A 22,642-nucleotide genomic window follows, 5' to 3' on the forward strand; every position below is an offset into this window, starting at 1 on the left:
TTTTTGTGTGTCATTCCTGAAATACTTTATGCATAAATATACAAACATTTAGATAGCATATGTTTTTACAACATTATATAAGAATGTTTTGACCTGGCCATCAGATTCTTCTTTCCTGGATCTATTCCTCAGAAAATTAGGTAGATGTTTTAAATGGTTGTGTATGCTCATGTGTGCTTCTTTAGAGCTAGAGGTTGATGTTGGGTGTCTTCCTTAGTCACTCTCCACCCTCCCCTGTGACCCTTATTTTTGAGAGACATGGTCTCACTGTGTAGATCTGAGTGATCTGGAACTCTTGCTATGTGCTACCCATCTGCCTCTGCCTCCCAAATGCTGGGACTAAATGAATGTGCCACCTGTTCTTATTATTTTGAGACATGCTTTTTCTCTGAACCTGAATGTTCACTGCCTGATTTGACTCATTGGTCAGTGAGTTTCAGGAATCTGTATGTATGTGCTGTACTGTGCCTAGCTCTTTATGTGAGTCCTGGGGGTCCCAGCTCAAGTCCTCGTGCTCTTAAATAAGTGTTTACGGACTGAAACATTTGTCCAGCCCTAGTTGAAATAGTTCTACTTTTCTTCTGCATTTATCAGAGATATGCAGCATCTTTCTATAAACATTCTTCTAAAAACACTAATGTCTATTTAAGATTTTGATTATTTTAGTACCTCACATTTTGTCTTTGGGAACTTAGAGGGCATTACTATACTCTAATCATTCACAATATCTGCTTTCTGTTATTTTTCAACTCATTTATCTTATTTTTAAAAAGCAAGCAGAGGAGTGTCGAGATGACTCAGCAAGTGCTTGCAGCATATGTGTGAGCTGAGTTCAGATGCCCCAGCATTGCAGGGTGGCGGTAGGCAGATTCTGAGCAGCGCTCACCAACCAGGCAGTATAACCAAAGCAACAAGCGCCAGGTTCAGTGAGAGAGTCTCAGAGGATGTGAACAACTGAGGAGAGATACCCAGCATTGAGTTCTGTGACTTCCCACATGCATGTACTAGTGATTGTACCTGTGCTCACATACGTATAACTCTCTCCCCATACACTACTGAATAAAAGCAACCAGTAAACCTTAAAAGACAAGTATAAAAAACTAGTGAAAACTAGACAAGTAACTTTCTGATTAGTTCAAAACTTAGTTTTACTCTTAATGTCTGCTGTGCAAGTTCATCTCAGCATCTCAGTGATGAAATTCCAGGAGCATTCCAAGGATAGACAGAAGCATGCTCAGGAGAAGGGGAGATGGGACAAGGAATCCCAGAACCACAGTACACAGAGCTGTTGAGCCTGGAAGAACTGTATTTCCAGTTTATTTTTTAGGGTAGGACAAATAGAAACTTATCTCTTAACTCTGCTGTTCAGGGTGTTGGAATGTTAACACAAAGAAAAAAGTCAATAGGTTTCATTCTCAGGAAAAAGAATCGTTTACTTGAGATTTCAGTTGGGGTTATTATTAGTCTTGCTTGGACACCTGTGTTTCTGTCTGACTTTAGTTATGTGTGTGTGTTATACAAGTGCGTTTGTTTGTAGAGACCACAGATCAATCTTGGATAGTGCTTCTCAAGTTCTGTTTTAAAAGATATTCTCTTAGCCGGGCGATGGTGGTGCACGCCTTTAATCCCAGCACTTGGGAGGCAGAGGCGGGCGGATCTCTGTGAGTTCGAGACCAGCCTGGTCTACAGAGCTAGTTCCAGGACAGGCTCCAAAGCCACAGAGAAACCCTGTCTCGAAAAACCAAAAAAAAAAAAATAAAAAAAAAAATAGTCTCTTACTGGCTTACTGGCCTGGAATTAGCTAGCCTGGTTGGCCAGTGAGCCCCAGGCATTGCATTGTAACAACAGTATGTAAGCGTAGATACTTTTTCTTGTTCAGCATGTTCAGTTACAGTTGTATTTTTTTTGAAATTGATTCTGAAATATTGTCTGGCTTTTTACTTGTGGTGTATTTTCTAAGTTATGGATTACATAGAAAAACTAAAATAAATTATAGATTAAAAAGGGCAAAATCCTTTTTGTAGCAGGTTATGGGATTCTTTTTTTTTAAAGTAACAGCTTTTTTATTGATTTTATTGAGTCTACATTTTTCTCTGCTCTGGTTATGGGAGTCTTAAGTGTTGTTTATTATACTATAAATCGGCCCAGTGTGAATTTAAGATGGTAGTGGGATTTGAATTTAGAGCGCAGCAAGCTTGGCTAGTGTTTACCACTGAGTTCATATCCCCAAGAACAGACTGAATCTAATGGCTAAAGTAAATAGTGTTAACTTTACAGTATGTTCTATCTAGCTGGCATATCATAACTATGAAATGCATAGTTCCTTTATGAGCCTCAATACACTATATGTTTTTATAAGTATCAACAACATTGGCTTTGTATTCTATATGATCTTGTAGTATTTTGAAAACATTTTCTAGAGTCAGAGTATTTTTTGTTTGCCAGATGCTTGTTTTTTTGTGTTTTTAAAGTCTTAATTTCAAAATGAACTCATTTTAAAGTATCTTTTTAAAAGTGTTAATAAAAATATTGGCTTATAATCCATACATCTCCCTTCTTCACATTGGAATACTGGGTGAAATAGAAAAAGGTATTGACAGATAATGTTATAACCTCACTATTATAAGATAATATTCACAATTCTTAGTATATTTGAATTTTTGATGGCTTGGGTACAAGTATTTTCCTCTTAGAGAGTAAAAACAGGTTTTAAAAGTGTGTTTTTCAGGAATGTGGGGAAAATGTGTTTTTAAGAACGATGTCTAGTACTTATAGTCTGGCTTGATTCCCAGAAACTAGATGGTAAAAGTGAAGAAATCTCATTGATAACCCCAGCTTACATTTCTTCCTGGTTACAATTCTTAGTATATTTGAATTTTTGATGGCTTGGGTACAAGTATTTTCCTCTTAGAGAGTAAAAACAGGTTTTTACAGTATAATGCTTACTTTTTTCTTAAAAGAATTTTTAATCTTTATTTGTTAGGGATAGAATGGGTACAAGGTGCTACAATGTATCTGTGGATGTCAGAGGACAGCCTGCAGGGCTTGGTTTTCTCCTTCCACCATGGGGGTTGGAGATGTATCTCAAGTTACTTAGATTTCGTTTCCTTTATGTTGAAAGGACTAAATGATAAAAATATTTAATTTTTTATCTCTTTTAACATTTTTTTACACTGTTTCCACCTGCATCCCTTCTCAAGAGGAATAGCAATCTTGTTTACCTGAGAGCCAGATTTGAGTGTATGCTGGGACCTTAGACACCAGCAAGCCTTCAGTTGTGAGAATTTATGCTTATTTTTACTTAAAGGAAAATACCTCTTTGTCCTCTTTAGAGCTTCAACTCAAGACCAGCGTCAAGATAGTTCTTAAACTTAAATTGTTTTCTCAGGAGTTTAGGGTTATGTTTGGGAAATCAGGACAAAAATATTACATTGTAAAAACTGAATCTCTAATTAAAATAGTTAAATGCAAGTTGTCTGTAAATTATATAATATTAAAATATTTTGTCTGTGAATCTTGTATTTGTTTGTAGTGTGGTAAAATATCAAGGACATGCTATTTGGCTAGCTACCATTTGTAACTATAAAAATCTAAACTAAAAAGAAACTATAAAAATCTAAAAAATGATTATACAATTATTTTATATTTTCTGAATTCTTAGAGTTTAGGGAAGAGGTTTGTAATGGGTTTGTTATTAGTTTTGTGTATACTGTACCCAAAGAAATGAACTCGTAAGTAGAAAAGCATAATTTAGCTGGCAGTTCTGAAGGCTCCAGTCCAGGAAGGCACCTTTCTGCTCTTGGCGATATTGAAGCCAGAGGATGGTAATGGTGTGCATGTGGGGTGCATGGTGAAGTCAGCTGTTATACCATGATCTCACTGGGCTCCACTTATAGGCCCCACTACCTTCCAGTGGTGCCACTTTGGGGAGTGAGCCCTTAACAAGTAGACTTTTGGGGAATACTTAAACTACAGTGGTATTCTGTGCACTTCTGACCTTGTATATAAAATTGAGCCATTAAGGCTCAAAGGTGGTTTTGCTTTGTTTAAGGAAAGCTTTCATTGCACAGCAGCTAATCTACTGTGTGGAATTTAGGTTAGCCCTCTCTCTTTACCAGGCTTGCATCTTCTTGGCTGTAATTATGAAAATCCTAGAGTAAACCCTGTAGTAAATTTGATCTTAAGTTGTTAGTCCAGGAAATGGCAGCACTGTTCAAATGTTCCATTTTTGTAAACATTAGAACTACCCACAAAATGCCAGGAATTTCATTTTTAAGTAGTAGGTAGGGTTGCTTTCACAGAAAAAGACATTTGAGAAATCATGGAGTCACATGCATATAGGATTAGAGGATTGAATATAATGACTCTGCTTGGAACTTAAATAATTAACCTTGTAGTTAGGATTTAAAGTATTATCTTAAAGAGGAGAATATATGTTGGAAATTGTAACTGTTTTGCAGGGTTCATTTATGTGTGTGTGCCAGAATTACTTTTGTTCATGTGAATAATGAAAAGACCTGTCTTCTTTTTTATTACAGTGCATGCAAGATATGGGAAATACTAAAGCAAGACTACTTTATGAAGCCAATCTTCCAGAGAACTTTCGAAGACCACAGACAGATCAGTATCCTTTAAATTTTGTATATTGTATGTTTAAAAGAGTTAGCACATTTTTACCATTAGTATTTTATGTTCGTATTGAGGAAGATGTGAAGTGTATTATGGTAGCATTAATTAAAGATGGAAATTACATGCATGATAGTGCATACTTATAATCTCACCAATTCTGTGAGGTAGAGCTGTAAAGTACTAAGTTATGTGCCAACTTGTAGGTTTGATACATAGTAAGAACCTATTTCATGAAAACTAGGAATGAGTAATGTAGCCTGTGTAGAATGGCTTGCTCAGTATGTAGAAGAAAGTCCTGGGTTTGATCTCCATGTCCTAAAAAGAAAAAAGAAAGAGAATTGATTTGCCCTAACTATGCTTTGATTTTTGAGTAGTGAATATGTGTGTGTGTGTGTGTGTGTGTGTGTGTGTGTGTGTAGTAGTAGTAGTAGTAGTAGTAGGAGGAGGAGGAGGAGGAGGAGGAGGCGGCTTATTCGTTTCCCAGCCACCCAGATTGCCAAAATAATCACACAGAAATTGTATTAATTAAATCACTGCTTGGCCAGTTACTCTAGCACATTGCTAGGTAGCTCTTACTTCTTAATTAACCCATCTCCATTATTTTATATTTTATCATGAGGCTAATAGCCTACTTGCAAAGTTTCAACATGTCTGTCTCTGGCGGTGGCTCCATGGCTTCTCTTTTAACTCTGCCTCCTTTCTCCCAGCATTCAATTTACTTTTCCCTGCTTTGCACTATTCTACCCTATCACAAGCTCAAGACAGTTTATTAACCAAAGGTATCCACAGCATACAGAGGGGAATCCCACATCACCTCCCCTTTTCTGTTTAAATAAAAAGAAGGTTTTAACTTTAACATAGTAAAATTATGCATAACAAAGCAGGTATCAAGTAAGAATTACAGTTACAATATCTACTTTATCTTGTATCATGACTAAAGAAAACTATAACTATTCTTCAACTCCATCAAAGACTCCAGAAGGATATAATATTACCTAAGTAAGCAGGAAGTGCAATTTAAGCCACTTTCAAAACTCTAGAATTGACAGAGACATCTTGCTGCCTGGACAGTCACCCAAAGTTCTTCTGTACTGTTTGGGCATCCCTCTTCAGCCTACAGGCCCATAGCTTCCAGCAGACTTTTCCACAAAGCAAGAAATTTCAAAGATAGTTTCACCTATATTGGCAGTTTGTCGGTAACTTTCTTCTGTGTCCTGCTGAATGTCTTGCAGACTCTTTCATGAGGCAGGAACCGCAAAGGATGGTCTCACCTTTAGGCAAGTTTAGCAGTCATTTCTTTGTGGGTCTTGCATGTCGAGTTCATACATTACAACATCAAGCAGTCCAGGCAAGAGCAATTTGTTACCCAAATGGCTAACCAATACCATAAGGAGCCTCTTCGGTACCCATCTTCCTCTTGAAGTAGCTTGGTGCTGCCAGGAGCAGATGTGTCTCAATGTCATGAAAAGTCCTAAGTTCTTAGACATCTTAAAAGCCATATTCTATAGTCTTTGAAAGGTTTGAAGATCATCTATCTACCTGAAATATATCTCTATATATTTAGAAAACCTAATATGACTACAAGCTTGACTATTATAGATGATTATCTATTAACCTATATTTCTTAATTATACATAACATTTTAAAATAAGCTACATAAACATAATACCTTGATCAAGAACAACAAATTTGACTTTAAATTTGTATCAATAAACTCAGATCTATACCAGTGCAAATCTTTATAGCATATCCTCCTTTAAGTGTAAACAAACATTTATAAACAATCACTTAGGGAATTTGGGGGTAGTTCTTTTCAAACTGCTTTCTGCTTTTTGTTGGGTGAAGTAATTTTTGGACATGTTTATGGCATCCTTTTGGGGGTGGGGGTTGGTCCATCAAACCACATTAGTCTGGAAGGATTCCACAGGTTCTCATCTTCTGTGGAAACAAAAGAAGAACCTCTTTTCCAAAGCAACATATCCTTAGATCCATATTTTGAAATCAAGATACCTTTAAAGTATATATGTTGGTTTTGCTTAGCAGTCCCCAGAATCAAATGTTTCTCTGCAGTCAAAAAATTCAAAGAAAAAACAATAATACACATAATCTAGACTCTGTGTATTTTTCATATTTTTGTGGCTTATTTGTTTTTACTCTATTATTTTTTAATATTTATTTTATTTTCTTTATTACTTTAATATACAACTGTCTGTACTCTTTAAAGACTTTTTTAAAATAAACCATTTACTTTTCCTCTTATAACTCGCTATACTCTTTTTCTTTTTCTCCCAAGCCTACATATATTTTTTAAACACACTGTGACTTGTTTAGAGTCCTTTTATGTCTGAATCTGTCCCGTTGTGGATCTGTAAATCTTTTCTGTCCAGGAGTGCTTCTTAAAATGCTAAGCACTTCTAAGACTGCTTTGCCTTTTGGCTCTGCCCAGTCCAACATGGTGGGACGGAGGTCTGTTTAATGTGAGTCAGGCTCACAGCCCCATTTTCAGACACACAACAGGTCTATGTTGCCATTAAGCAAGTTGTAGAACTCTGGCCACAAACTCCATTTAAATGCTTGGCTTCCAAAAAGAGCCAGTGTTTGTGCTGGCAGCATGGCCCAGGAAGCTGCTGTTTCAAAAAACTGTGGCTTTTTTTCTGCTACTGATGAATCAGGAAAACCTCTCTTAAAGGAGCGGAGTCTAGAAGAAAAAGGAAATACAGATTGGAGAGTCAGTGATAGACACCCTTTGTTGGGTTTGTGTGTGTGTGTGAGATACTCTCTGGAGTGGCCTTTCCTTCTCTGAAAGTGAAGGTGTACACAGACTCTGAAGAATAGCACATATTTGTAGAAGAAATGTAGCCAGGTAAACATATGAGAATCTGACATAGCTGTAGCCAGACATACTAAGTGATCTGTCAGGGTAAATACCACTTTTCCCAAAGCATTTACTAAATTCGATCATATTAATATGAGGTATTGATCTTTTTCTGTTTACAAGAAGATGGTCTTATAGTTGTTGGAAGGTGTTTAGGGAGGGACATTGTCTAAGCATATATGAAGTTTAGAGTAGAAGATGACGAGTCTTGGACTGTGAGCTTAGCCACCACGTGCCTATATAGCCTAAAAGTAAAGTTCAGGTACTGTAGTTCCAGCTACTCAGGAGGCCGCAGCATGACAGACTACATAATGAATCCTTTCTCAAAAATAATATTTGTCATCATTTTTTCTTTTACTCTAAAGCACTCTAAAGCACTGCTTTTTAGAGCAGTGGTTCTCAGCGTCCCTAATTCTGCAATCCTTTAATACAGTTCCTCATGTTATTTCATTGCTATTTCATAACTGTAATTTTACTACTGTTATGAATTGTAATATAAATAATCTGTGTTTTCTGATGGTGTTTCTTAGTCATCCCCTGTGAAAGGGTCTTTCAGTCCCCCAAAGGGGTCTCTACCTTCAGATTGAGAACCACTGATTTAGAGAGATTAATAAGAAAATCAGTTGTGCCTCCTTTCAGTCTGAAGCTTAAATTTCTTAGAAAAACTTAACACCAGGATGGGAATTATAGCTCAGAGACAGAATGCGTATCTGGTAGTATGCCTAAGGCAGTGGATTGGATTCCCAGGAAAGAAAGAAAAGAAAAGAAAAGAAAAGAAAAGAAAAAGTCAGTCTAGAGAGATGACTCAGTAGCTAAGAGCACTGGCTGCTCTCCTAGAGGATCTGGTTCAGTTCTCTGCATCCACGTGGCAATTTACAAGGCTGACCTTGGTTGTTAAAAAGCTCACATTTCTGTACCTTTATAGTTGTAAATACAATTTCATAAGGGAATTAAGTAAGAAAAAGTCAGTCTTCCTCTCTTTCTTCCTTTCTTTTTCTTTCCTTTCTTCCTTCCAGCCATCCTTGTAAAGCTTATGGGTCTTTGAGCAAAGTCTAATATCTCTGCACTTTTGTGGATATAAATATATAACCCTAGGCCACTGGAGCTAAACTGATTTAAATTCATATAACAGGGACCTTGTTACATTCTTAACAAGATTTCTTGCTCTCTCAAAGTTTTACAGTTTAGAAAGGTTGTGCAAATGCTACTGAAACTATCATTTCTCATGTGAGATGTGGTTACTTATAGCTTCATGTACTAGGGTACGGCAAAAGATAAAGCTTTACTTTATTACGATAAAGCTTTCCATTATTACGATATTTTGTCTTAACTAAATGTTTCAATTACTTCAGTTCCATGAGTTCTGTTGTACATCAAAACTCATTACCAGTTCTGTTTTGAGCTTTTCAAAGTTTTATAGCTGTTAGCAGTGTGAAACTGGAAGGTCTTGTTCTTGGGAACAGAAAAGAATTTAATATGTACTTCGAGTCGTATCTTTAAAGTGGAGGAGAGGGATCTGAGAATACATGTTTATCTTCATGTTTTATTTACTAAATCTCAAACAGCTATGTAAACTTGACTTGTAAGTAATATATTATTTACTTTGGTCATCTGAAAATACTATTATTGTATTTCCATTGTTGTTCATTTACATCAGTAGTATACCTAAGTCCTTATGTCTCAGTATCAAGAGACAGAAAAAGGATTAATGTGATATGGGATGTCCTTCTGAATATGTGTTGCTTTTACTGGTTGATGAATAAAGCTGTTTCGGCTAATGGCATAGCAGAGAACAGCCAAGTGAGAAATCCTAACAGAGATATATATATAGAGAGAATAGGTGGAGTCAAGGAGATGCCATGTAACTGCTGAAGGAGAAAGACGCCACCTCCACAGTCTCGTGGTGATACACAGATTAATAAAAATGGGTTAATTTAAGATGTAAGAATTAGTTAATAAGAAGTCTGAGCTAATAGGCTGAACAGTGTTGTAATTAATATAGTTTCTGTGTGATTTTTTTGGTTCTGAGCAGCCGGGGAATGAATGAGCAGTCTCCTACTACATTAATGCTTCCCGATCTCCAAATATATTGGCTTTGTTGTCATTTCTCATTTGTTTAAATTGGTTATCAGCCAACAGTTTTATAGTAGTTGGTATTTCATCCTCTACTACAGATCTTATATTTTAAAAACATTTTCTATCACAATATTTTTCTATTAGTTATGAGCTAATACTTAAAATGGCAGTTTGTACCATGCATTTTTTACTTACTTTGTACTTTACAGAGACTGACATTTAATTCTTATAATAATTCAATAATATTAGTTATAAATAAATTACAATGAATATTATTTTAAAGCTGATGAAACTCAGGCACAGAAGTATATAAATTAAAAACTAGCTTCATTTGTTGATTGCTTAAATATTTATATGTATTCTCAAAACTCTGACCAACCTGTGATGACAGCTTTTCCGTCGTGTTTTTATCTACTAAAGTATTTATTTGATAATTAGCCAACTTGAAAGTTAAGGAAATTACAAGTTAATAGTAGGTACCTAATAGATACACAAGTGTCTCCTTTTTATTGGAAACTGCTTTTGGGAGTTAGGCATTAGCATCAGTAGACATACAGTGAAAATTTCTTTTGGAAATGCCTGGAATGACAGTTTATAGACAGTTTCCTCTTTAAATATGTTATAGTCCTTATATCTAATAAGTATCTACTGAGTATCTTGTGTCCACATGTGCAATGGGGTGCATGTGAAGGTCAGGGGACAACCTGCTGTGATTGTGCTTTCCTCCTACAACATGGCTTCCTGGCTTTGAACTCACATTCTCGGGGTTGTTGACAAGCACTGTTACCCGCTGAGTCATGTTGCTAGCCCTTTAAATCCATTTTGGTTTTTTCGTCCGGAATATTAGAATAGAATTCATGAATGACTATAAAACTTTGAAACAAGGATCTGTTCTACAAATGAACTTTAGTTAGAATCCAGCCATACCCACCAGTAACAATATTCTGTGACTGCATGGACTCTTGTAGAGATAAGAGTTGAGTAGTTAGTCAAAACAGATCTCCTCTTGTAAATATCATAAAATATTTACCAGCTCCTCAAAATGTGCAGATCCCTAGAGTTTAGTCGTTATTTACGTTAGGTAAAATTAACAATGAAGAATTGGTTGCATTTAGTATTATGCACAAATACATACATACGTGCATGTGCACACACACATGCACAAGGACATGTGTGTGTGTGCTTCCTGAGTGTTTTTGCTAAGGGGTTCTTAGGAACTGAGAGCAGTCAAAACTAGCATAGCCATTCTTTAAGTCATTTCCTTGGAATTGAAAAATAGTTTTTTTTTTCCTCAATAGTTCTCTGTTAATAATTACGAAAGTTTTAATGATTTCACTACTCTTAATCTCTTATTTTTATTAAACAGTAGGAGACAGATCAACTTTGACCGTGTGTAATTTTTATATTACTTACTACATAGATAATTTCTGAGAAGCTTTCTTGTTAAAAGTGGAAACCTTAGTTTCAGTTCCTGAATTTCTTCATTCCTCACCTTTGCAAGAAAAAAAATGACCACTGTTTTAATAAATAGGAAATTCTGAGTGTCACCAATTCATGAGATAGCTGGTAAGGTAGGGAAAAAATCATGTTAGAATCAGGTACTTAATCTTACTGAGTTGCTAATTGTTCATTTATGGTGTGAAAATAGCCATAAGTACATTAACTTGGTTTTGAAACACATTCAAAGAATCGGTGTACAGCACACGGCATGCACTGTTTGGTACATTCTGAGTACTGCTTGGATGCTAGTTTATTGTAAAATGAACCTGAGCTAAACTGAGAGTTGGGTGATAGAAGTGGTGGTGGACTGGAATGAAGAATTATACTCTTGTTTTTTTCTTTTCAAGTTGGGATGATTTGTTTGTTTATTGTTTTAGAATGAGTTTTCCTGAAATAAATGCACTTTCTGTGGGGGGAGAGGGAAAAGAAACGTATGACCATGCACAGAATAGGGTGAGAAAGTGGAGATCGGGGATTAGAAGAATAGTGTGGGCTGTTTGGAGAGGAATGAATAAGGGAAATATCTGAACTCACTTTTTTTCCTTAAGTTATCTGTTTTCAGAGCAGTAGAATTTTTCATCAGAGATAAATATGAAAAGAAGAAATACTATGATAAAAATGCTATAGCTATTACAAATGTAAGTAAAACCATTTTTTATCAATTGATGTTCGTTAAGTAGATTTCAGATGTTTAACATATAGCTCATTTTGTTTATTATAAAACATATTAGTTGCATATGCTTAACTTTAAATATTAGTTTTTTTGGTTATATAACGTAACTTAAAGTAGAGAGGGTCCAGTTTACTTGACCTTTCATTAAAACAATTATGTAATTAAAAAGACTAAGCCACCAGTTGGGAAAAAAAAGAGGGGAATATAAAATTACTTTGTAAATTCTCGAAATGAATACTAAAGAAAATTTGTAGTCTTTTTTTCCTGCTAGAATATTGTTTGGTCTGTTGAAACATGAAGAGTATCCCAAGAGCATATTAATGCTGGATACTTTCCTTGATTATTAGCAAGTATATGATAAAAGTTGTTACCTTGCTGTAGCAATCAAATTAATCAACTGCATTTATCTAGTTTTTTATTTCAGATTAAAATTTTTCCTTCCTAGTTAATTATATAAGATTAATTTCCTTTATCATTGAAATAAATTTTTGGCCTTTGATTCCTTATTTAAGAAGAAAGTGTTACAGTAATTAATTTTGTGAAATCATTTATCATGCAGTTCTGAGAGTTTTCATCTCATTTGGCATTAAATTAGCCTTTTCTTTTAGTTCCTGTTCAGGTACTTTTCTGTTGCTGTGGTGAAGCACCCTGACCAAGGCAGCCTATAAAGAGAAGGGTTTATTTGGGGTTTAGTTTACTCTTCAGTTTCAGTGGCATTAAGAGTCCATCACCACACTAGGGAAGGGTGGCAGCAGGCAGGCAGGACACCTGGAGCTGGAGGCTGAGAGCTGAGTGCTACATCTCATAGTCCAAACTGAAGCAAAGAGAGCAAACTGGAAATGACACAGATCTTTAAGACCTCATGGCTACACCTCCTAAGCCACTAACGGGGAACCAAGTATTAAAATATCTGGAGATTTTGGTACCAAGATAGCCCTTGTAGTCCTTTGAGCTGCTTCTTCACCTTTGGTGGGTGGAACAGACAAAAGCTGTTGAAGGATAAATAAAAATTAACAGTGTTGAGAATGATGTTTATAATGTGCTTGAATTTAAGACTCCATTCATCCTTACGTGAACTAATTCAATATTTAACAAATTTTCATATGAAATATTATTTAGAATATTTTATAAAACATACTACTTTATATTAAACCCTGAATGTGACTTTCTAAACCTTTTCACTTGAATTTGTTTTTTTTTCTCAGCAAATTGGAAGTTAGGATTATGTATTAATTCATAAGAGCTTTATCTTTAGATGAAAACTGGTTTTCTCTTTTTCATGTATAGGTACTGTTTGTTAAGATAATCTTTTCAGTCATAGGAAATATAGTAAAATTACAGTGTTAGGGATACAAGGGTCATACGTAAATATAATAAAAGGTATTTACAGCAAGCCAACAGCTAACATTAAATTAAACGGAGAAAAACTCAAAGCCATCCCACTAAAATCAGGAACACGATAAGGATGTCCACTCTCTCCATACCTCTTCAATATAGTGCTTGAAGTACTAGCAATAGCAATAAGACAACATAAGGGGATCAAGGGGATTCGTATCGGAAAAGAAGAAGTTAAGCTCTCATTATTTGCAGATGATATGATAGTATACATAAGCGACCCCAAAAACTCTACCAAAGAACTCCTACAGCTGATAAACACCTTTAGTAATGTGGCAGGATACAAGATCAACTCCAAAAAAACAGTGGCCTTCCTATACACTAAGGATAAGGAAACAGAGAGGGAAATTAGAGAAGCATCACCTTTCACGATAGCCACAAATAGCATAAAATATCTTGGGGTAACTGTGACCAAGGATGTGAAAGATTTATTTGACAAGAACTTTAAGTCTTTGAAGAAAGAAATTGAAGAGGACACCAGAAAATGGAAGGATCTCCCTTGCTCCTGGATTGAGAGGATCAACATAGTAAAAATGGCAATTCTACCAAAAGCAATCTATAGATTCAATGCAATCCCCATCAAAATCCCATCAAAATTCTTCACAGATCTGGAGAAAACAATAATCAACTTTATATGGAAAAACAAAAAACCCAGGATAGCTAAAACAATCTTATACAATAAAGGATCGTCTGGAGGCATTACCATCCCTGACTTCAGACTCTACTACAGAGCTACAATATTGAAAACAGCTTGGTATTGGCATAAAAACAGAGAAGTCGACCTATGGAATCGAATAGAAGACCCTGACATTAACCCACAAACCTATGAACACCTGATTTTCGATAAACGAGCTAAAAGTATGCAATGGAAAAAAGAGAGCATCTTCAACAAATTGTGCTGGCAAAACTGGATGTCAACCTGTAGAAGAATGAAAATAGACCCATAACTATCACCATGCACAAAACTCAAGTCCAAATGGATTAAAGACCTCAATATCAGCTCGAACACACTGAACCTGATGGAAGAGAAAGTGGGAAGCACTCTACAACACGTGGGCACAGGAGACCACTTCCTATGTATAACCCCAGCAGCACAGACATTAAGGACCTCATTGAATAAATGGGATCTCCTGAGACTGAGAAGCTTCTGTAAAGGAAAGGACAGTGTCGCTAAGACACAAAGGCAACCCACTGACTGGGAGAAGATCTTCACCAACCCCGCAACTGACAAAGGTCTGATCTCCAAAATATATAAAGATCTCAAGAAACTAGACCGTAAATGGCTAATCAACCCAATTATAAAATGGGGCACTGAGCTGAACAGAGAATTCTCAACAGAAGAAATTCAAATGGTCAAAAGACACTTAAGGTCATGCCCAACTTCCTTAGCGATCAGGGAAATGCAAATCAAGACAACTTTAAGATACCATCTTACACCTGTCAGAATGGCTAAAATAAAAAACACCAATGATAGCCTTTACTGGAGAGGTTGTGGAGAAAGGGGTACACTCATCCATTGCTGGTGGGAATGCAAACTTGTGCAACCACTTTGGAAAGCAGTGTGGCGGTTTCTCAGGAAATTCGGGATCAACTTACCCCTGGACCCAGCAATACCACTCTTGGGAATATACCTAAGAGAGGCTTTATCATACAACAAAAGTATATGCTCTACTATGTTCATGGCAGCATTGTTTGTAATAGCCAGAACCTGGAAACAACCTAGATGCCCTTCAATGGAAGAATGGATGAAGAAAGTATGGAATATATACATATTAGAGTACTACTCAGCAGTAAAAAACAAGGGCTTCTTGAATTTTGCATGCAAATGGATGGAAATAGAGAACACTATCCTGAGTGAGGTAAGCCAGACCCAAAAAGAGGAGCATGGGATGTACTCACTCATATTTGGTTTCTAGCCATAAACAAAGGACATTGAGCCTATAATTAGTGATCCTAGAGAAGCTAAATAAGGAGAACCCAAAGAAAAACATATAGGCATCCTCCTGAATATTAACCTTCGTCAGACGATAGAAGGAGACAGAGACCCACATTGGAGCACCGGACATAAATCTCAAGGTCCAAATCAGGAGCAGAAGGAGAGAGAGCACGAGCAAGGAACTCAGGACCACAAAGGGTGCACTCACACACTGAGACAATGGGGATGTTCTATTGGGAACTCACCAAGGCCAGCTGGCCTGGGTCTGAAAAAGCCTGGGATAGAACCGGACTTGCTGAACATAGCGGTCAATGAGGACTACTGAGAACTCAAGAACAATGGCAATGGGTCTTTGATCCTACTGCATGTACTGGCTTTGTAGGAGCCTGGGCAGTTTGGATGCTCACCTACTAGACCTGGATGGAGGTGGGGGTTCCTTGGACTTCCTACAGGGCAGGGAACCCTGATTGCTCTTCGGGCTGGGGAGGGAGGAGGACTTGATTGGGGGAGGGGGAGGGAAATGGGAGGCGGTGCTGAGGAAGAGACAGAAATCTTTAATAAATAAATAAATTAAAAAAATTACAGTGTTAGGATTAAATGTCATGTTTGTAACTCATTTTCAAATAGTTCAGTGAAATCTGGCAGTTGGCATGCATATGTGTATGAGTGCGTAGAGAACACACATGGTGTGTTGTTAACATGCGAAGAATTTAGTGTTTATATAGGCACTGATACTATGTTTTTCTTATTCTTTTTTTTTTGTAGGCTTGGAAGTAAAAAAAAAATTAAAAGTAAAAGTTTATAAACTCCTGAGTTTGTATTACTAATGAAATGAAAATCCAGAAACATTTATGAAAGTTATTTACATGTAACCCATGTTCAGAGTCAGCTAGAATACTAAGTAGAGGTTATACCAGATTTTAAAAATGAGACAGAATATGAGTGTCTTATTTCTAAGTTATTTCCTGAAAGAAGTGGGACCATTTGGACACTAGTTACATTAGTTGTACTCTGACCAAGAGCTATCTTGATGACTTTTGAGTTTTATGTGGCTATAACTTCTGTATTAAATAGCTCTAATTTGTTTTAATGTCTTATTTTTATAATTTATCTGTTTCCTGATTCAGATGTTATTGTGTTGTCAGAATGTGCTACTGCTTTTGATTTTTTTTTCTATTTTAAGAATGATCCTTTTTCTCTATGTTAGGCAATTTCAAAACAAAATACTAATTTACTTCTTGGCTTTCTATACCTATTTCAAAATGTGATAAAATTCAAAGCAGTAAACTGCAATGAAACAATAGCAGGGAGCTTATTGTTTTCTGTTGTTCCACAGCCTTAGTGTAGCCATGAACCAAGGCTGCTGGAATCCAGTGAGAGTGAGAGAAGCTAGAGTGGAATCTTCTTCATTCCAGGGATGAGTTATTTTCAGCTATAAGAAATGCCTTCAGTAGGCTGCCCTGGTGGTACTGACTGATCTGTAATCTTAGTCTAAAGCAGTGGCTCTCAACCTTCTTAAATCTGTGACCTTGAATACAGTTCCTCATGTTGTGGTGACCCCCAACTATAAAATTATTTCATTGCTGCTTCATAACTGTAATTTTGCTACTGTTTTGAATCTTATTGTAAATAACTGATATGCAAGATATCATGAAAGGGGGTTGCAACCCACAGGTGGAGAATCACCGGTCTAGAGGTGGTTTAGAGGCGGAGGCAGAAGGATCCCAAGGTCTAGGCCTGCCTGGGCTAGAGAGTAAGTTCAAAGCCAATGTGGGCTATATAACCCAGTCAGTAGGAATCAGTGAATACTTGGAGTCCTAGAAAAAGCCATGCCAAGTCAAGAGGAAAGAACTAATAAAAGTGTGGGCACTTTACCTAGTCAGGATAAGAAGAGCAAAGGTTCCTAAAAGTCAGTAGAGACAGACTAGAGAACAGACTAGGAGGAGTTGTAGGTGACAGAATGCAGAGTGTAGCCAGAGCAGGGAAGGAAAAGGGGATACAGTAGGTGTGAGGTAGTTAAAGAGTGTGTAAATAATCTAAGATCAGATTTGCATGTGAGAGTAACTTAAGTATAGAGCCAGGATTTGGGGAAGTCAGGAGCACTATTCCAGGAGACAGTTGTACCCTCTTGCTAGTGAGGTATGAGAAAGACATGGTTTTGAGAGATAGAGACCTTTCAAGAGTACCTAGTTTGTTTCTTTTTTCCTTTCTTTCTTACACCTTCTAAAGAGGATAACAATCACTTTAATAATAAAGTGGGTTTTTTTGTTTCTTGATGTTTTGTAATTTACCTTCTCACCTTTTATATTTCTGTGTTTTATTTTTACAAGTTTGTACAAATAAGTTTTATGATACAGGTTACCTTATTAAGTAATCTTATCTTTTTAATCCCATTTTACATGAAAATTTCAATAAATATCTCTAGGAACAAGATGGGCTCTAAGGTACAGTTTGAACAGATTTTCTCTTTTTTTGGACAAGGTCTTTTTATTTAGCTCTGTCTGGACTGGAATGTCTTGTGTCCTGAGTGCTGGGTAATGCCATTATTCCTGGCTAGTTTGACTTTTTCTTAATGGAAATTCTACATTTCTATGTGCTGTGCATTTTCTTTTATGTGAGGCTTGCTTTAATATTAATTAAATATCTAGTTTACGCAAATCACACCAGAAAAACACTGTGCAAGGGAGAAACAAGCGTCCAAAGTGGTTCAAGAACTACAGTCTTAATTAACTAGCAGATTGAAGGAGAAGTTGGCATCGTGAAGTACTATTTTGACATTACATGATAGCCCATCTATAATAGCAACTCGAAATCCCCATAGGCCCTCCCAGTATGACAGGGAAATACAGAGGTGCCAGCTTTATGGCTCCAGAGATCTGGCATGCATTTTATAAACAGTCAGTTTTATTTCTGTGGTGAAGAGAGCAGTAAGAAATGCTTCTGTTGAAGTGTTCGCCAGTGCATGTAGATTGGGTAGGAAGATGTGTGCAAAGCTTTCAGGTGAATTCCATTTTTTTTTTAAATTTATTTATTTATTAAGGATTTCTGCCTCGTCCCCACAACCGCTTCCCATTTCCCTCCCCCTCCCCCGATCAAGTCCCCCCCCCCCCCATCTGCTCGAAGAGCAATCAGGGTTCCCTGACCTGTGGGAAGCCCAAGGACTGCCCACCTCTATCCAGGTGAATTCCATTTTTGTGTGTAGATGGCTGCTTATGTGTGACTGCCTTAGTCCCTTAAGGTAACCCAGCAAATACGGCTTTGGGACTTCTGTGTGCATGCCCATCGTCGTGAAGGACATGAATAAATTATTTTGTAATAAGTCTGTTGCTACTCAGCTGTTACATTAACCCAGTCTTCTCTTAGTCTTTGCTTTTGCTTTCAAGTTAAAAATGTAATTATCTTTTACTATTTCCCCTGCTTTACTTTCCGTTCTTAAAGTAATTATCAGCAAAAATAAAAAGAAAATTTTACTCTCCTACTTTGGATAAAACCTTTTCTTGCTTGAGTATGTTATGGTTTCAGTAGTAACATTGACTGAGAATGAATTACCAGAGAAAATTATACTTATTAGTTTTGTTATGATCTTATCTAAACAGTTTAAATTTTTAGCCTAGTAAAATCTATTTTAAGTGTATATTCTTTTCTATGTCCTTTTAAATATTTCACATAGACATTGTTTTTAAAACATACTTATTCTTGATGGCAATATTTTACTTTGTTAAAATTCTTTAAACTGCTTTTATCATAAACATGAGTGTTGGTTTCTTTCTGGTGTTTGTCAGTTTGATCACCACCTTCTCTTCTTTTTTCCTCCTAACTTTGCGTCTGCACATCTAGATTTCCTCCTCTGATGCCCCTCTTCAGCCTTTGGTATCCTCTCCTTCTCTGCAAGCTGCTGTTGATAAAAACAAACTAGAGGTATAGTAAGTTTTCCACATGTGCATTTGTGGTGTTGCTGATAGGTGGGCTTCTTCTCACAAGACTGTGGTTTAGGAACACCAATAGAAATCATGTTTTGAGTAATATCCAGAATAAAAAATGTCAAATATTTAATTTGCTGAATCTTGTTCTATGCCATTGGCATGAGTAACGAGTTTTGTTTTATATTTAATTTCAGAGTGACTGATTTTGAGGCTATTACCATATTTAACCATTAAGCAATTTTTTGTTGTCATATTCATAACTGCCTTATAGGAACTTTAAAGGTTGATGAACTTTAAAGATACTTTGTTGTTGAATTCTCTGATTTCTACATCTTTGGTTAAAAAAAATCTTTTCTGACTATGGTGCTGTTTCTCTAAGTACTTGAAAGTTGATGTCAAATTTCTTTTTCTTTTCCTTTGAAGCAGTATCAACGGTCATATAGAAAACTATGTATTTTATGGGAGTGTGACTTTAGAACTGTCAATGATGAATTTTAGAGTATATTCTGAGTGTGGTAATAAGATAGGTATTCTTATGTCTTGTATTATGTATTCAAGTCTCGTGTGCACATATTTGAGAATTTTAATTTCCTTTGATATTCATATTTTTGTGTCTACATCTTGATAAATGGCATGTAGACTTGTGGGACACAAAGACAAGTAAGATACGCCTGTGCCCTTGTGGACTTTGTAGTCTAATGGGGAAATACAGCAGTTTATAATGCGGTGTATTTATGCTGTGGCTGAGATAGCTTTGCTACTACTCTTAGAAAATATACTTTTGATGGATTTTATACTCTTGAGAAGGCATTAACTATAAGGATCAGGAGGTATTCCAGGTAGAGAAAGCAGCTTGTGAAAAGGTATAGGTGGAGTACTGTGTTTAAGAACTGGCAGGTTGAATGGTGTAGCGGAAACAAGAAAGAAGGGGGAGAAGTAGGAGGGAGTCCTTAAGAACCCACGGAAGGAGATTGTTCTTCGCTCTGAAGGCTGTGGAACTTTAATATGAGTTTTAAGGGGAAGGGGCGAATGACAAGGTTTTCATGTTTTCAGAAACTCTGTTCTACTGGCTCCTGGGAAAGTGAATTTTGTGGTAACAAATGAAGAAAAAGGCATAAGAACCAGACTTAATCCAGAAATAAAATGACGGACACCTGCTAAAGTGGGACAGAGAAAAGAAGAGTGTAGTTTAGAGCGATCATAAGGTAGACTATGTGGTGTTTAATGGGGTGCTTTGAAAGCCTTGGCTTCCATTTCTGACTTCAGCATCTCCATGTGAGGATCTGATTTGAAGAGAAAAATGGAAAATGAAATGGATTCAAAGTTAGGCACATTCAGTATGAGGTTACAGGTGATAGCAGGTATTTGGACATAGAGATTTATACAAGTCAGAGAGAGATCCAGAGGTTTGATAGGTGGAGTGTCAGCTCTGAATAGCATGCCGAACCACCAGAGGAAGCCATTTCCAGGATACTAGCTGAGCGTTATTAGCACAGGGGAGTTCATGAGACTGACTGGATTTTAGAGCACATAGCGCAGGGTTAAAAGTGAGTAGGCTCTGATGATTTGGTGTTCAGTTGAAGTCCTGGAGAGCCTCTGTTCTTTTTTCTGTTTTCTCTCTTTTCTCCACTTTCCTGTTCCCTTTTAACATGTGGTTTGATGTAGTTCAGGGCAACCTTGAACTCCTGATCCTCCTCTGGAGTTTTGGGATTGCAGCTGTGTGACACGCTTGTCTTTTTTTTTTTTTTTAAAAAAAAAAACAAACAACAAAACAACCCACCAGCTTTTGATTCTGTGGGTAAGAATCAATGTCTGGGTCAAACTCTATGATCTTAATTTAGAGCCCATACTGTTAATGTTTCTTCCAACCCTGGATCATTATGTCATAACTGGAATCAGTATTGCATTGGCTGACATTCTAGTATAAAAGGGAATCAAGTCATACTGGTTTCTCCCTATTAAATGTAACTAAGAACATTTATTTTGGATGATTTCAAATTTGCCCACCAATCATAGTGATTAAGATATGAGCCCTTTTCATTAGTGATGTTTTCCTTGAAAAATGACTTGGTTTCTATAGGCTGCTGTATCAAAAATACCATGTGTTGTGTGGCTTATGAACAACAGTAATCTATTTCTCACAGTTCTGGAGGCTGTAAAGTTCAAGACCAAGGCTTGTGTCTTGTGTGGGCCCACTTGCTTATTCATAGAATGGCACCTTGCTGTGAATATCACTTGGTGGAAATGGGTAAGACTCATTCTGGGTCCTGTTTTATCAGAATACTAATCCCAGTCATAGGGGTTCTGCTCTTGTGACTTCATCATCTCGCAAAGGCCCTCGGCTCTTAATACTGTCTCGCAGTGTTGGGGTTTTAGTCTCAATACATGTATTTTGAAGTGGCCACAAACATTTCAACCGTAGAATAAGTAACATCTCTAAGAGGTTAAGGAGCAACTTACTTAGCTTATTAACATGGGTCAGCTTTTATCACTAAACCTTACTAATTATGTCTGGAAGACATTATTAGAACTTTTAGCTCATTTTATTTTTCTTACAAAGTTGGGATGATTGCTTACTTCATAAAGCTGTTGTGAGGATGAAATGAGTTCGGAACAGTGCCTGTGCTATTAGCTGTAATCTAAGAAATAACAGCAGATTATTTCTTATAAAGCTCCACTGTACTTGAGTGAGCAGTGAGACCTGAGTGCTTTGGGTCTGTCCTCCACCAGCACAAAGGGATACTGACTAGTGGTTGTATTTTGAGTATTGCTTTCCTAAGTTTTTGCTTTCTTCATTTACAAGAAGACAGTAATGACAATAGTTGCTTTGAACAGTTTTTGCAAAGATTAAATTAGACATTAAGGAAATTCGCATAGATGTATTTTAGAAGTGAAGGTTTGGTTTGGGTTATAGTTGAGTCAGATATAGATGATGCTTCTAATTGACCCCCAGGAGCTTAAAGTTTACTTTTAGTCTGGAGTTCCAAGTAGTTGGGCAGATAGAAAAGTATTCTGAGAAATAACCTAATTCCTAGATGGTCTTCTGTTTGTTCTAGTCTATTTTTATATATGCTCATTTGTTAATTAAAATCAATTGCTCTTTATGTTTTAGCACTTTAGGTATTCAGAAAATACAATATTATGTTACATTTACTTTGTTCTTGAAAAGCATGATTGAAACAGATGGTTTGAGAGAATTGTCCTAAGGGACCTTAAATATAATTTTTTTTTGTTTTTTTTTTTTTTGTTTTTTGTTTTTTGTTTTTTTCGAGACAGTGTTTCTCTGTGGTTTTGGAGCCTGTCCTGGAACTAGCTCTGTAGACCAGGCTGGTCTCGAACTCACAGAGATCCGCCTGCCTCTGCCTCCCGAGTGCTGGGATTAAAGGCGTGTGCCACCATCGCCCGGCCAAATATAATTTTTTTAATCTGGGTTGTTTTAATTTGCTTTTCTGTTGCTATGATAAATACCATGTCCAAAAGCAACTTAGGGGAGAAAAGGGTTCATTTTAGTTCACACTTCTAGGTCACAGTGCATCACTGAGGGAAGGTGGAGCAAGAACCTAAGTAGGGACTCAAGCAGCCGATGAAGGAATGTTGCTTTCTAGGTTGCTCACTGCCATTGCTTTCTCATGGAA

General features: G+C 36.7%; 1 protein-coding gene across 2 annotated transcripts in view; it reads left to right on the plus strand.

Moving 5' to 3' along the window:
* Smap1 (small ArfGAP 1) overlaps positions 1 to 22,642 on the plus strand; it is an 84,534-nt gene that overhangs the window by 39,990 nt on the left and 21,902 nt on the right. Inside the window, exons 3-5 of one of the 2 annotated variants that reach the window (XM_041655573.1) lie at positions 4,539 to 4,624; positions 11,643 to 11,718; positions 18,922 to 19,002. In XM_041655573.1, coding sequence (XP_041511507.1) covers positions 4,539 to 4,624; positions 11,643 to 11,718; positions 18,922 to 19,002 — 243 coding nt within the window. The remainder of the gene's footprint in view (positions 1 to 4,538; positions 4,625 to 11,642; positions 11,719 to 18,921; positions 19,003 to 22,642) is intronic. The other variant, XM_041655574.1, reaches the window with a different exon arrangement.

The sequence above is a fragment of the Microtus oregoni genome, unplaced genomic scaffold (assembly GCF_018167655.1).
Source record: "Microtus oregoni isolate MIOR12 unplaced genomic scaffold, Mior012 000007F_ref0000211, whole genome shotgun sequence".
NCBI lineage: Eukaryota > Metazoa > Chordata > Mammalia > Rodentia > Cricetidae > Microtus > Microtus oregoni.